The 16,227-nt window shown below is 48.1% G+C and overlaps 1 protein-coding gene across 1 annotated transcript in view; it reads right to left on the bottom strand.

The window, feature by feature from the left end:
- The window catches only part of LOC115156479 (receptor-type tyrosine-protein phosphatase mu-like), a 225,320-nt gene that overhangs the window by 85,834 nt on the left and 123,259 nt on the right, over window positions 1–16,227 (bottom strand). The window contains exons 13-15 of the mRNA XM_029703901.1: window positions 9,020–9,296; window positions 4,083–4,119; window positions 1,598–1,672 (exon numbers count right to left, since the gene is read on the bottom strand). Coding sequence (XP_029559761.1) covers window positions 1,598–1,672; window positions 4,083–4,119; window positions 9,020–9,296 — 389 coding nt within the window. The remainder of the gene's footprint in view (window positions 1–1,597; window positions 1,673–4,082; window positions 4,120–9,019; window positions 9,297–16,227) is intronic.

Below are 16,227 nucleotides of genomic sequence, written 5' to 3'. Positions count from 1 at the left end.
CTGCCGGCGTGGCCAGACTGCCCTGAACTGCCGGCGTGGCCAGACTGCCCTGAACTGCCAGACCGTCCCGAGCTGCCAGACTGCCCCGACTGTCCGAGCTGCCAGACTGCCCCGACTGTCCCGAGCTGCCAGACTGCCCCGAGCTGCCAGACTGCCCCGACTGTCCCGAGCTGCCAGACTGCCCCGACTGTCCCGAGCCGCCAGACTGGCCGGACTGCCCCGACTGCCTGGAACGGCCAGCACCTGAGCCACCTCCAGGATAGGTGGGTTGGGGAGGGAGGGTGTAGCACAGTGCCGTCGGTGACGGCAGCCACCCTCCCTTCCCTCCCTTATGGTTTAGGGGGTATTGTTTGTTGGTTTTGTTGGGGTATTGGGGATTTTCTTGTGTTTTCTTTTTTAGGTGCATCCTGGAGTCTGCACCTTGAGGGGGGGGTACTGTCACGTCCTGACCAGCAGAGGGCATATTGCTTAGTCTAGGTTAGGATGTGGCAGGTGGTTTGTGTTTGTTTAATGTTGATGATTGGGACTTCCAATTGAAGGCAGGTGTGTATAGTTGCCTTTGATTGGAAGTCCTATATAGGTGTGTGTGTTTGTCTTTGGGGTTGTGGGGAATTGTTGTGAGCACTGCTGCATTTGGGATAGCCTGCCACACCGTCACATCGTAAGTCCGTTCATTGTTTTGTTTATTGGTTTTCAGTGGATGCTCTACTCCTTTTGTTTTCAACATTAAAAACATGAGTATCCACACTTCCGCTGCGCCTTGGTCCTTCTCTCTCAAATACGACATATTCGCCGAAGAGTACGACATATTCTGTGACACCCAGCAATAAACACATTATTAAAATAATCAGAGGCTTGATGATTAGTTGCTTATTTGAAACAGGTGTGCTAATTAGTGCTGGGCTAGAACTAAAATGTGCATCTGGTGGGTGTCTCCCTGCAATATACTGAGCTAGACTATACTATCCTGTCAGACAGAGATATTAGGACAGACCGAGAAGCTAGCCTGTCGGACGGAGTAATTAGGACAGACCGAGAAGCTTGCCTGTCGGACGGAGTAATTAGGACAGACCGAGAAGCTTGCCTGTCGGACGGAGTAATTAGGACAGACAGTGAAGCTTGCCTGTTGGACGGAGTAATTAGGACAGACCGAGAAGCTAGCCTGTCGGACGGAGTAATTAGGACAGCCCGAGAAGCTTGCCAGTCGGACGGAGTAATTAGGACAGACAGAGAAGCTTGCCTGTCGGACGGAGTAATTAGGACAGACCGAGAAGCTAGCCTGTCGGACGGAGTAATTAGGACAGCCCGAGAAGCTAGCCTGTCGGACGGAGTAATTAGGACAGCCCGAGAAGCTAGCCTGTCGGACGGAGTAATTAGGACAGCCCGAGAAGCTAGCCTGTCGGACGGAGTAATTAGGACAGACAGAGAAGCTAGCCTGTCGGACGGAGTAATTAGGACAGACAGAAGAAAGGCAAAGGGCTGGGCAGAGTCAACAAATTCATGTTATTAACAACCCCCCCCCCCCATTTGCTGTCTCATACATGTAGGTGATGCAGGAAATGGCTGCTCCAGAGATGGGTTGAGCAGAGAGTCTAACCTGTTAGTTGGTCGTCACCAGCCGCAGGCGCGATGCGGATGTACGGAGTAGTGAGCTGAGTCACCAGTATGGCAGCTGAGAGGAGGCACAGTGTCCATGCAGAGAGAGAGAGAGAGGAAGGAGGAGGCACAGTGTCCATGCAGAGAGAGAGAGAGAGAAGGAGGAGGCACAGTGTCCATGCAGAGAGAGAGAGAGAGGAAGGAGGCACAGTGTCATGCAGAGAGAGAGAGAGGAAGGAGGAGGCACAGTGTCCATGCAGAGAGAGAGAGGAGGAGGAGGCACAGTGTCCATGCAGAGAGAGAGAGAGGAAGGAGGAGGCACAGTGTCCATGCAGAGAGAGAGAGAGGAAGGAGGCACAGTGTCCATGCAGAGAGAGAGAGAGGAGGAGGCACAGTGTCCATGCAGAGAGAGAGAGAGAGGAAGGAGGAGGCACAGTGTCCATGCAGAGAGAGAGAGAGGAAGGAGGCACAGTGTCCATGCAGAGAGAGAGAGAGGAAGGAGGCACAGTGTCCTGCAGAGAGAGAGGAGAGGAAGGAGGAGGCACAGTGTCCCATGCAGAGAGAGAGAGAGGAAGGAGGAGGCACAGTGTCCATGCAGAGATGAGAGAAAGGAAGGAGGCACAGTGTCCATGCAGAGAGAGAGAGAGGGAAGGAGGCACAGTGTCCATGCAGAAGAGAGAGAGAGGAAGGAGGCACAGTGTCCATGCAGAGAGAGAGAGAGGAAGGAGGAGGCACAGTGTCCATGCAGAGAGAGAGAGAGGAAGGAGGAGGCACAGTGTCCATGCAGAGAGAGAGACAGGAAGGAGGCACAGTGTCCATGCAGAGAGAGAGAGAGGAAGGAGGAGGCACAGTGTCCATGTAGAGAGAGAGAGAGAGGAGGCCAGTGTCCCTGCAGAGAGAGAGAGAGGAAGGAGGAGGCACAGTGTCCATGTAGAGAGAGAGGAGAGGAAGGAGGAGGCACAGTGTCCATGTAGAGAGAGAGAGAGGAAGAGGAGGAGGCACAGTGTCCATGTAGAAAGAGAGAGAGGGAAGGAGGCACAGTGCCATGCAGGAGAGAGAGAGAGGAAGGAGGCACAGTGTCCATGTAGAGAGAGAGAGAGAGAGAGGAAGGAGGAGGCACAGTGTCCATGCAGAGAGAAAGAGAAGAGAGAGAGAAAGATAGAAGAGGGCACACAGTGTCCATGCAGACAGGGGGTGATGTAAAAGGAGAGAGAGGGGGAGGGAGGGAGAGAGGGGAGAGGAGAGAGACGAGAGCAGGAGTTGAGAGCGAGCGAGAGGGGAGAGAGAGAAAAAGAGAGGCCACACTGAAACTCAAAATAGCCATACAAACAAAATCTCAGTCACCAGGCAACATTAATGCAGGAAAAAAAAAGAAACTCTCATTGTTACAGAAGATAATCATGTAATTCCTTGTTTGTTAATAAAAAAAGAGCTGTATCTGAACCTTAAACTCTAGGCTAACGTGCTACACGTGAATTTACATGACCGTTTCAGTCTATTTCACCTAATGCGTGTCGTCGTTAGCTCTCTCAGCCTTGTGCAGTTAGCCGTTTGACCAGCTCTTTCAGGTCAACTTGATTATCACTCGATGTACCAATTCTGACCGTTGCTGTTGACTAAGCGGCAGGCCTTGTTAATCTAACGAGAGGAATGAGGCTGAGATTTACTATTGTAGGGCTTCACTGAGCTGTGTGTAGCCAATGTGTCTGTGTGTTCATGTGTGTCTGTGTGTGTGTGTGAAGCCTGTGTGTGTGTGAAGCCTGTGTGTGGTTGGATAAGTCTGTGTGTGCACGTGTGCATATGACCAATCCCATCTCCCCCCCCCCCCTCCTGCATTATCAATCCCTCTCCTGATCAATAGTGTTTAAGCTGCTTCACCTTAATGTCTGGACCAGCAAGACAGGCTGAATAACAATGTGTGTGTGTGTGTGTGTGTGTGTGTGTGCGTGACGAGCTGAATAACAACGTGTGTGTGTGTGTGTGTGTCGAGCTGAATAACAGCGTGTGTGTGTGTGTGTGTGTGCGTGACGAGCTGAATAACAACGTGTGTGTGTGTGTGTGTGACGAGCTGAATAACAACGTGTGTGTGTGTGTGTGTGTCGAGCTGAATAACAGCGTGTGTGTGTGTGTGTGTGACGAGCTGAATAACAACGTGTGTGTGTGTGTGTGTGTGTGTGACGAGCTGAATAACAACGTGTGTGTGTGTGTGTGTGTGTGTGCGTGTGTGTGTGTGAGCTGAATAACAGTGCTTGAAGGCAAAACAGTGTTTCTGAGACGTGTGAGGGTGTGCCATGCTGTTTCTCTGTTTGCCAACACCTTATTTCAAGGCTACCTACATAAAGACTGTTGTTCTAACTAGTTCATGTTGTCAGCTCTTTAATAAAAGGTGTGCAGGTCACGTTAGAATACTAGACATGACGTCGTCGACGTCCTCAGTGAACCGCGGGGATTCAGGGACGTGTACACGTGACTTGGTGTGGTCCTACCTTTGGTGGCGACTCGGACACAGTCAATCTTGGTCTCCTGTGTGACAAGACAGAAAGAAGATCAAAAGAACAGTTAGCTATGTGTGTGGGGGGGGGGGGGGGGGGGGGTGTGTGTGTGTGTGTGGGGGGGGGGGTGTGGTGTGGGGGGGGGGTTGTGTGTGTGGGGTGTGTGTGGGGGGGGGTGTGGGGGTGTGTGTGTGGGGGAGGGGGGGTTGTGTGTGTGGGGTGTGTGTGTGGGGGAGGGGGGGTTGTGTGTGTGGGGTGTGTGTGTGTGTATGTGGGGTGTGGGGGGGTGTGCCCACGCAGAAACACACGCATACTAGCACGCACACACCGCACTGTCCCTGTGTGCAAACTCTTCAACATCGACCAATAGACAGACAGGAGAGAAGGTCATGAGAAGAACGTGGTGTGTGTGTGTGTGTGTGTGTGTGTGTGTGTGTGTGTGTGTGTGTGTGTGTTGCAGTAGGCACATTCATTTAACAAAATATGTCACATTAACAATGAGACGATCCAATTAACCAATTCATTCATTCACTACTCAATCCGCTCCTCTGCCTCAGTGTTTCTGTTGGACCTTGGTCCACATCAATTTTCATCACATTTTATAAATCGTAAGTCTACTGAACAATTCCAACATTGAATTAGTCAGTCACTACAGTGGTGAGATTGAACATGAGAGTGAACGGCTGGAGTGGATGTTACGCTGAGCCGTGTTATTCAAAACATCAGGACTTCCTTGACAGTTAGAGCAAAGACCCTCGTTTAATACTCCTAGTTATTCTTACACCTCTGAGGGACTGTTGTAACTTCCTGGCCCCCTTCACAGGATCTAAGTTTTTTTTTATTTATTTATCTGTGATGGACTAAAGAAGAGATTCCTTGTGTTAACGTTCCCAATAAAAAGGTGAACGCTCTCAACAGAAGGGAACTAACAAACAAACCGAAACCGGTCGGGTTTTAAAAACGGTTTTCCGGAAGGGAGTCATGAAGGGGGGGGGGGGGGGTTCTACTAAGTGGTGGCCAAGCAACTCTAGTTGGGTCATAAAAGATCCCACCATGGACACCCAATGGGCTGGGCTTTCAGAACCCATTTTAAAAAACACCGACTATCAGACAACTAAGAAAAATTTACCCAGACTAACTTAGAACGGAGAAGTGGGTGGAGCAAACAGGAGAAATACAGGTTCCGTTCAACAACGTAAGAACAGGAGAAATACAGGTAAGGCTCAGTTCAACAACGTAAAGGGAACACGCTAAACACAAGGTGTATCTCTTCCAACATCTGTTTTTACAACAGAAGCCTTTCATTTCTTGTACATTTAGCAATCACTCTTATCCAGAGCGACTTACAGTAGAGTGAGTGCATTCAGTTTCGTACTGGTCCCCCGTGGGATTCAAACCCACAACCCTGGTGTTTGGAAGTGCCGTGTTCTACCAACACGGGGAGCACTGAGCCAATAGCTCTTAAATATCAGCTGTGTCTGCACAGAAGAAACGCCTTCTTACTAACGAGGACAACAGGTGCAAACACGTCCTGACCAACGAGAATGAATCCAATCAGTATGCCACACCCAAAAGACAATCAACCTTGAAATAGGACCGTTGGTCTGAAGTAGGACTAGACAGGATTAAACAGTGGAATGGCTGGTGTTTTTTATTTTTTTTATTTTTTAGAGGGTTTTACTAGTTGGCAGAGCAATTTTCCCTTTCCCCAATTTGGTAGGCAGAGAAGGCAGAGAATGGCGTCAAACACCAGTACAGTATGTGTCGTGTAAGCACCTAAAAGTCGGATGCGGTCCACCAACCAAAATCCCCCCCCAAAAAAGAAGAAGAACCTCGAAAATAGAAAACGCAATCGAGAGAAAAACCCAAAACCTGTAACAGCCGTGTGCCAGTTTGATTATGATAACGCTGGTGTTCACACTGTGTACACCATCGATAGATGTTGACAACATGGTTTCTACTGTTTCTGACCTGTTGGAGGCTCCTCATTTCTAAAATACGTTGACAGCATCCAGACTACAGTAGCAGGGTTCTTCAACTTCATTCCTGGAGAGCCTACTGGCTGTGATGCTGCATTAGTACACCTAATTCAGTTAGCAAAGGCCCAGATAGAATGTTTTGATCGTGATTGTAATAATTGATTACGGTACTCCAATTCACCCTAGAAAGTTTTGGAACGAGAAATACACTTTCTTCAGAGAGTAAACTCCTTAATCCCCCCTCTGTCATGTGTTCTCTGTTCTCTTCTCCAGCTCTCTAACACATCTCTCTCTGTCTCTCTCTCTCTAACATTTATCTCTGTCTGTCTCTCTAACATCTCTCTGTCTGTCTCTCTCTCTGTCTGTCTCTCTCTCTCTCTCTCTAACATCTCTCTGTCTGTCTCTCTCTCTGTCTGTCTCTCTCTCTCTCTCTAACATCTCTCTGTCTGTCTCTCTCTCTAACATCTCTCTCTCTCTCTCTGTCTGTCTCTCTTTCTAACATTTATCTCTGTCTGTCTCTCTAACATCTCTCTGTCTGTCTCTCTCTCTCTCTGTCTGTCTCTCTCTCTCTCTCTCTAACATCTCTCTCTCTCTCTCTGTCTGTCTCTCTTTCTAACATTTCTCTCTGTCTCTCTCCCCCTCTATCTCTCTATCCTCTCTATCTAAGACGTGTGGTAACTCCTTAAGCACCCTGTTTAAGGTCCATTTTCATTCCGGACCAGATCTCTTCAAGTCACCATTGAACTCTCTGCCACTGCTTAGCTTTGCTTTGTAGAGAGCCGGAGAGGAGGAGGAGAGGAGGAGTGGAGGAGGAGAGCCAAGTGCCACTTGATGATGGAGAGAGGAGCTAGAGAGGAAAGAGGCTGCACTCTGAACAATCCACGACACTGTTGTTGTTGAACCTGCCTAATACCATTCCCCATCACCAAAACAACCACCACCACCACCATAACCACCATCACCATCACCACAACCACCACCACAACCACCACCACAACCACCACCACCATCATCACCACAACCACCACTATCACCACAACCACCACCACCCCAACCACCACCCCAACCACCATCACCACCACCATCACCATCATCACCACAACCACCACCATCACCACAGCCACCACCACCACCACAACCACCACCACCACCACCATCATCACCACACCACCACAACCACCACCACCACCACAACCACCACCACCACCACCACCCCCACAGCCACCACCACCACCATCAACACAACCACCACCACCACCACCACCACCACCATCCCTACAGTCTATCACCTAACACTACAGTCTATCACCACACACTACAGTCTATCACCACACACTACAGTCTATCACCACACACTACAGTCTATCACCACACACTACAGTCTATCACCTCACACTACAGTCTATCACCACACACTACAGTCTATCACCACACACTACAGTCTATCACCACACACTACAGTCTATCACTTAACACTACAGTCTATCACCACACACTACAGTCTATCACTTAACACTACAGTCTATCACCTCACACTACAGTCTATCACCACACACTACAGTCTATCACCTCACACTACAGTCTATCACCTCACACTACAGTCCCTAAAGTCAGCTGTTAGTCTATCATTTCGACTTTAAATAAAGCATCAGTTTTCAAGCTGTTTTTAAAAATGTGGACTAATCAAAAATCTGTTTAAGAACACATTCTTATTTACAATGACGGCCTTCACCGGCCAAACCCCATCATCACCATCACCACAACCATCACCACCACCACCACCACAACCACCGGCCAAACCCGGACGACACTGGGCCAATTGTGCGCCGCCCCATGGGACTCCCAATCACGGCCGGGTGTGATACAGCCTGGATATCGAACCAGGGTGTCTGTAGTGACGCCTCAAGCACTGAGATGCAGTGCCTTATAAGGAGTAAGATAATGACATATGGGGGAGGTGTGTCACCAAATCATGGTGTTGGTGGCACCAGTACATCCAGGGGAAAACGTTAGTCTGGAGCCCTGCCATACCAATACCTTAATATCCCTAGTAGAGGTACCCACCCCGTTAGCCGTGCTGACAGCCTGGTAGTAGATGCTGTAGCTCTTCTGGGGCAGTAGGGGGGCGTTCCAGTATCCATTACCATAATACCACTAGAACAACCATTAACACCCACACCAATACCTTAATATCCCTAGTAGAGGTACCCACCCCGTTAGCCGTGCTGACAGCCTGGTAGTAGATGCTGTAGCTCTTCTGAGGCAATAGGGGGGCGTTCCAGTAACCATTACCATAATACCACTAGAACAACCATTAACACCCATACCAATACCGTAATATCCCTAGTAGAGGTACCTACCCCATTAGCCATGCTGACAGCCTGGTAGTAGATGCTGTAGCTCTTCTGGGGCAGCAGGGGGGCGTTCCAGTAACCATTACCATAATACCACTAGAACAACCATTAACACCCACACCAATACCGTAATATCCCTAGTAGAGGTACCTAACCCATTAGCCATGCTGACAGCCTGGTAGTAGATGCTGTAGCTCTTCTGGGGCAGTAGGGGGGCGTTCCAGTATCCATTACCATAATACCACTAGAACAACCATTAACACCCACACCAATACCGTAATATCCCTAGTAGAGATACCCACCCCGTTAGCCGTGCTGACAGCCTGGTAGTAGATGCTGTAGCTCTTCTGAGGCAATAGGGGGGCGTTCCAGTAAATATTACCATAATACCACTAGAACAACCATTAACACCCACACCAATACCTTAATATCCCTAGTAGAGGTACCCACCCCGTTAGCCGTGCTGACAGCCTGGTAGTAGATGCTGTAGCTCTTCTGGGGCAGTAGGGGGGCGTTCCAGTATCCATTACCATAATACCACTAGAACAACCATTAACACCCACACCAATACCTTAATATCCCTAGTAGAGGTACCCACCCCGTTAGCCGTGCTGACAGCCTGGTAGTAGATGCTGTAGCTCTTCTGAGGCAGTAGGGGGGCGTTCCAGTATCCACTGTAGGTCTTGTTGTCTCCCACAGTGAAGGGTTGAGGAGCCTGTAGCCCTACGGCAGGGAACTCAGCTGTGAAGTAGTACTGGGAGTTTAGGACCGTGGAGTTTTGGAAGTGGATGGGGACAGGGTAACAGCGGAGAATCTCAACCGCACCCCTCCTCGCCCTCCGAGGCCTCTCCTCTTCTACCACCACCTGGTATACACTGAGGGGGAGAAGGAGGAGAGAGGGGGGGAGAAGGAGCGGAGAGAGGGGGAGAGAGGGGGGAGAGAGGGGGAGAAGTAGGGAAGAGGGGGAGAAGGAGGGGAGAGAGGGGATAAGGGGGAAGGAGAATATGGGGGGATACGTGAATACAATATTCAAGAATAAACAAAGCAGATTTCTAAAATAATTGATTTGTTCGATTTTAAATATCAAACTAATTTCTTTTAATTTGCTTACCAAGAAACCCAGTTAAACCTGTAATACTTTAACCTTCATACTTTATCCTTAAAGGGACATTTCTAAAACGTTGGGGTGGTGCTGGATGATGAATACGTAGAAGAAACATTTAATACCGTATCCTGTTTCAGTACGACTATTATCACCTCACACCTGATATGTTTTTCTACGAAACTAAACTCTCTTGTCTTTTTAGTTCCCTCATCCTGTCCTTCTGTGACCCTGGTGTCCTGACTTCACCTGCCCTCTGCTCTCATTAGGAGACGTTTCATTAGGGTTGTGATTCCTCCTGTAAACCTCTCAGCAGCAGTTCATATGTTATCTCCTCTCTCCACCCAGTCCAGCTGAACTAAGTAGAAGAGAGAGAGAGACCAAAGTCACTACTAACACTGGATGACTGTTCTATAAGGAAGGCTCTGACAGAATTACATGGTTCCACTTCAACATTGGGGGGACTAGACCACTGTGGTTCCACTTCAACATTGGGGGGACTAGACCACTGTGGTTCCACTTCTACATTGGGGGGACTAGACCACTGTGGTTCCACTTCTACATTGGGGGACTAGACCACTGTGGTTCCACTTCAACATTGGGGGGGACTAGACCACTGTGGTTCCACTTCAACATTGGGGGGACTAGACCACTGTGGTTCCACTTCAACATTGGGGGGGACTAGACCACTGTGGTTCCACTTCAACATTGGGGGGACTAGACCACTGTGGTTCCACTTCAACATTGGGGGGACTAGACCACTGTGGTTCCACTTCAACATTGGGGGGACTAGACCACTCTGGTTGTAGCTCAGTATTAGGAAGGTGTTCCTAATGTTTTGTACACTCAGTGTATAAAGACAAAAGGGTGAATTAAGACAGAGAACGCTCTAAGCACAGCTAATATTTTATACATTCAGCAGCTATTAATAACGACAGACATCTGGGAAAAGGCCATTAGAGGCAGAGGGAGGCGCTAGTAGTTAACATAGACTTATGTAATTTAATCAACTATATTTATACACCGTTCACTTTATTATTCCCAGATAACCTTTCCAACACACGTTTTCCAGACAAACCTGGAATATATTAGATATATTAGAAAATCCTAAAGTCAGATTATCATTCCGTTTACATTCATCTTTATGGTTGATTGGTTGTTGGCTTTAGCTCGCAGCATATGGCCTGACCTCACTGTGTTGTAGCTTAGACCATAGGCTCAGAATTAGATGTTGTTTATTTGTGTTTTCAGACACGGAGGACAAAAAGTTTAATAGTTGAAAAAGTATCAAATTTATATCGAAAAAGTTGTATTAGAACACAATATTCCAGTGCACGTTTTAAAGATTGATTGACGTTTCTAGCTTAACTCCCTTAGGTCGATGTCTGCACCGCCACAGCAATCTAATTAGCATAATAAAACAATCCCCATAAAAATCTGTCAGGTTAACGTAGGGATATCTTGTCCCAACAGTTTGGGCAACAGACTAATATGAAAGGTGAGACTCTCACGAACACGTACAGTACCAGTCAAAAGTTTGGACACACCTACTCATTCAAGGGTTTTTCTTTATTTTTAATATTTTCTACATTGTAGAATAATAGTGAAGACATCAAAACTATGAAATAACACACATGGAATCATGTAGTAACCAAAAAAGTGCTAAATAAATCAAAATATATTTAATATTTGAGATACTGTACTTCAAAGTAGCCTCCCTACAACAAGATGACAGCTTTGCACACCCTTGGCATTCTCTCAACCAGCTTCATGAGGTAGTCACATGGAATGCATTTCAATTAACATGTGTGACTTGTTAAAAGTAAATTTTTTGAATTTCTTTCCTTCTTAACGCATTTGAGTTGTGTTGTGACAAGGTAGGCGTGGTATACAGAAGATATCCATCCCTATTTGGTAAAAGACCAAGTCCATATTATGGCAAGAACAGCTCAAATAAGCAAAGAGAAACAGTCCATCATTACTTTAAAACAGTAAGGTCAGTCAATCTGGAAAATGTTAAGAACTTTGAAAGTTTCTTCAAGTGCAGTTGCAAAAACTATCAAGCTCAATGATGAAACTGGCTTTCACGAGGACCGCCACAGGAAAGGAAGACCCAGAGTTACCTCTGCTGCAGAGAATAAGTTCATTAGAGTTACCAGCCTCAGATTGCAGCCCAAATAAATGCTTCACAGAGTTCAAGTAACAGACATCTCAACATAAACTGTTTAGAGTACACTGCGCGAATCAAGCCTTCATGGTCGAATTTCAGCAAAGAAACCACTACTAAAGGACGCCAATAATAAGAAGAGACTTGCTTTGGCCAAGAAACACAAGCAATGGACATTAGACTGGTGGAAATCTGTTCTTTGGTCTGGTGAGTCCAAATTTGAGATGTTTGGTTCCAACCGCCATGTCTTTGTGAGACGCAGAGTAGGTGAACAGATGATCTCCGCATGTGTGGTTCCCACTGTGAAGCATGGAGGAGGAGGTGTGAAGGTATGGGGGTGCTCTGCTGGTGGCACTGTCTGTGATTGATTTAGAATTCAAGGCACACTTAACCAGCATGGCTACCACAGCATTCTGCAGAGAAACGCCATCTTAGTGCAGTGTTAGCTAGCTAGCTACATAGCTGTCTTTGTCATAGCTTGATAACTGTGTAGTTTAGTAATTATCGAGGTTAGCTAGGTTAGCTAGCCAGCTATTTCCGTCCCCCGCGACGCCATCGTTCCATACCTAGCCAACTATTCCGACGAGCAGCATTGTAGAAACTAAATACATTACAAAGGAACGTCTTGATTAGTGTTATGTTATGTTAGCTAGCTACAAAGTTGCTTTTGTATAATAGCCAACCTCTACCGACTAGCAGCACTGTAGAAACTATTACATTACAACGGAACGACTTGATTAGTGTAGTGTTGTGTTAGTTAGCTAGCATTTTCGTCATTTTAGTCAATAAGATTTTCGCAACGTAAGCTTAACTTTCTGAACATTCGAGACGTGTAGTCCTCTTGTCATTCCAATCTCCTTTGCATTAGCGTAGCCTCTTCTGTAGCTTGTCAACTATGTGTCTGTCTATCCCTGTTCTCTCCCCTCTGCACAGGCCATACAAACGCTTCACACCGAGTGGCCGCTGCCACTCTAACCTGGTGGTCCCAGCGCGCACGACCCACGTGGAGTTCCAGGTCTCCGGCAGCCTCTGGAACTGCCGGTCTGTGGCCAACAAGGCTGAGTTCATCTCAGCCTATGCTACCCTCCAGTCCCTAGACTTCCTGGCGCTGACGGAAACATGGATTACCACAGATAACACTGCTACTCCTACTGCCCTCTCCTCGTCTGCCTACGTGTTCTCGCATACCCCTAGAGCATCGAGCCAGCGGGGTGGTGGCACAGGAATCCTCATCTCTCCCAAGTGGACATTCTCCCTTTCTCCCCTGATCCATCTGTCTATCTCCTCATTTGAATTCCATGCTGTCACAGTTACCAGCCCTTTCAAGCTTAACATCCTTATCATTTATCGCCCTCCAGGTTCCCTTGGAGAGTTCATCAATGAGCTTGATGCCTTGATAAGTTCCTTCCCTGAGGATGGCTCACCTCTCACAGTTCTGGGTGACTTTAACCTCCCCACGTCTACCTTTGACTCATTCTTCTCTGCCTCCTTCTTTCCACTCCTCTCCTCTTTTGACCTCACCCTCTCACCTTCCCCCCCTACTCACAAGGCAGGCAATACGCTTGACCTCATCTTTACTAGATGCTGTTCTTCCACTAATCTCAATGCAACTCCCCTCCAAGTCTCCGACCACTACCTTGTATCCTTTTCCCTCTCGCTCTCATCCAACACTTCTCACTCTGCCCCTACTCGGATGGTATTGCACCGTCCCAACCTTCGCTCTCTCTCTCCCGCTACTCTCTCCTCTTCCATCCTATCATCTCTTCCCTCTGCTCAAACCTTCTCCAACCTATCTCCTGATTCTGCCTCCTCAACCCTCCTCTCCTCCCTTTCTGCATCCTTTGATTTTCTCTGTCCCCTATCCTCCAGGCCGGCTCGGTCCTCCACTCCTGCGCCGTGGCTCGACGACTCACTGCGAGCTCACAGAACAGGGCTCCGGGCAGCCGAGCGGAAATGGAGGAAAACTCGCCTCCCTGCGGACCTGGCATCCTTTCACGCCCTCCTCTCTACATTTTCCTCTTCTGTCTCTGCTGCTAAAGCCACTTTCTACCACTCTAAATTCCAAGCATCTGCCTCTAACCCTAGGAAGCTCTTTGCTACCTTCTCCTCCCTCCTGAATCCTCCTCCCCCTCCCCCCCTCTCTCTCTGCGGATGACTTCGTCAACCATTTTGAAAAGAAGGCTGATGACATCCGATCCTCGTTTGCTAAGCCAAACGACACCGCTGGTCCTGCTCACACTGCCCTACCCTGTGCTTTGACCTCTTTCTCCCCTCTCTCTCCAGATGAAATCTCGCGTCTCGTGACGGCTGGCCGCCCAACAACCTGCCCACTTGACCCTATCCCCTCCTCTCTTCTCCAGACCATTTCCGGAGACCTTCTCCCCTACCTCACCTCGCTCATCAACTCATCCTTGACCGCTGGCTACGTCCCTTCCGTCTTCAAGAGAGCGAGAGTTGCACCCCTTCTGAAAAAACCTACACTCGATCCCTCCGATATCAACAACTACAGACCAGTATCCCTTCTTTCTTTTCTCTCCAAAACTCTTGAACGTGCCGTCCTTGTCCAGCTCTCCTGCTATCTCTCTCAGAATGACCTTCTTGATCCTAATCAGTCAGGTTTCAAGACTGGGCATTCAACTGAGACTGCTCTTCTCTGTGTCACGGAGGCTCTCCGCACTGCTAAAGCTAACTCTCTCTCCTCTGCTCTCATCCTTCTAGACCTATCTGCTGCCTTTGATACTGTGAACCATCAGATCCTCCTCTCCACCCTCTCCGAGCTGGGCATCTCCGGCGCGGCCCACGCTTGGATTGCGTCTTACCTGACAGGTCGCTCCTACCAGGTGGCGTGGCGAGAATCTGTCTCCGCACCACGTGCTCTCACCACTGGTGTCCCCCAGGGCTCTGTTCTAGGCCCTCTCCTATTCTCACTATACACCAAGTCACTTGGCTCGGTCATATCCTCACATGGTCTCTCCTATCATTGCTACGCAGACGACACACAATTAATCTTCTCCTTTCCCCCTTCTGATAACCAGGTGGCGAATCGCATCTCTGCATGTCTGGCAGACATATCAGTGTGGATGACGGCTCACCACCTCAAGCTGAACCTCGGCAAGACGGAGCTGCTCTTCCTCCCGGGGAAGGACTGCCCGTTCCATGATCTCACCATCACGGTTGACAACTCCCTTGTGTCCTCCTCCCAGAGTGCTAAGAACCTTGGCGGGACCCTGGACAACACCCTGTCGTTCTCCACTAACATCAAGGCGGTGACCCGATCCTGTAGGTTCATGCTCTACAACATTCGCAGAGTACGACCCTGCCTCACACAGGAAGCGGCACAGGTCCTAGTCCAGGCAGTTGTCATCTCCCGTCTGGATTACTGCAACTCGCTGTTGGCTGGGCTCCCTGCCTGTGCCATTAAACCCCTACAACTCATCCAGAACGCTGCAGCCCGTCTGGTGTTCAACCTTCCCAAGTTCTCTCACGTCACCCCGCTCCTCCGCTCTCTCCACTGGCTTTCAGTTGAAGCTCGCATCCGCTACAAGACCATGGTGCTTGCCTACGGAGCTGTGAGGGGAACGGCACCTCCGTACCTTCAGGCTCTGATCAGGCCCTACACCCAAACAAGGGCACTGCGTTCATCCACCTCTGGCCTGCTCGCCTCCCTACCTCTGAGGAAGCACAGTTCCCGCTCAGCCCAGTCAAAACTGTTCGCTGCTCTGGCACCCCAATGGTGGAACAAGCTCCCTCACGACGCCAGGACAGCGGAGTCAATCACCACCTTCCGGAGACACCTGAAACCCCACCTCTTTAAGGAATACCTGGGATAGGATAAAGTAATCCTTCTAACCCCCCCCCCCAAAAAGATCTAGATGCACTATTGTAAAGTGGTTGTTCCACTGAATATCATAAGGTGAATGCACCAATTTGTAAGTCGCTCTGGATAAGAGCGTCTGCTAAATGACTTAAATGTAAATGTAAATGTTATCTGGTTTGCCCTTATTAGGACTATATTTTGTTTTTCAACAGGAGTGTTGTGTCTTTACTATCATTAATGTTATAACGACTGTTTTATCAAATCGATTAACTATGTTCAATTATTACAATGATTAAATTAATCCTGTAACTCATTAGCAATCTTGGGGCACCATGGAAAAAGTTTATTTAATGAGTTACCGTTTTCTGAATTAACTATAAAATATATAAGGTTCTCTTACATTTCAGTCATCAATCAGTCATTAATTAATTGTTAACTTCTACTGTATCAGTCTCATTCTGAATGTCGCAAAATCCTTGGATATGTGCATGATCCCTACCACAAATTATGAATCAGCGATATAAAATTGGCTTAATTATTAAATTACTAAATAACTAAATAATCACACAGAATTACATATACACAAACAGAATAGCTTACGCATTGATTACTACATAATGCAATGAAAGGTCCCTAGTGGAGTTAACCGATATGACGGCTGGAGAAAAGACAAAGGACTTCACTATCGTACACACAACTCCGCTCATGGAAATGCTAATA

The sequence above is a fragment of the Salmo trutta genome, chromosome 21 (genome assembly GCF_901001165.1).
Source record: "Salmo trutta chromosome 21, fSalTru1.1, whole genome shotgun sequence".
Taxonomy (NCBI): Eukaryota; Metazoa; Chordata; class Actinopteri; order Salmoniformes; family Salmonidae; genus Salmo; species Salmo trutta.
Note: the sequence above shows the minus strand (reverse complement) of the source record. Positions and strands in the feature narration are given on the sequence as shown.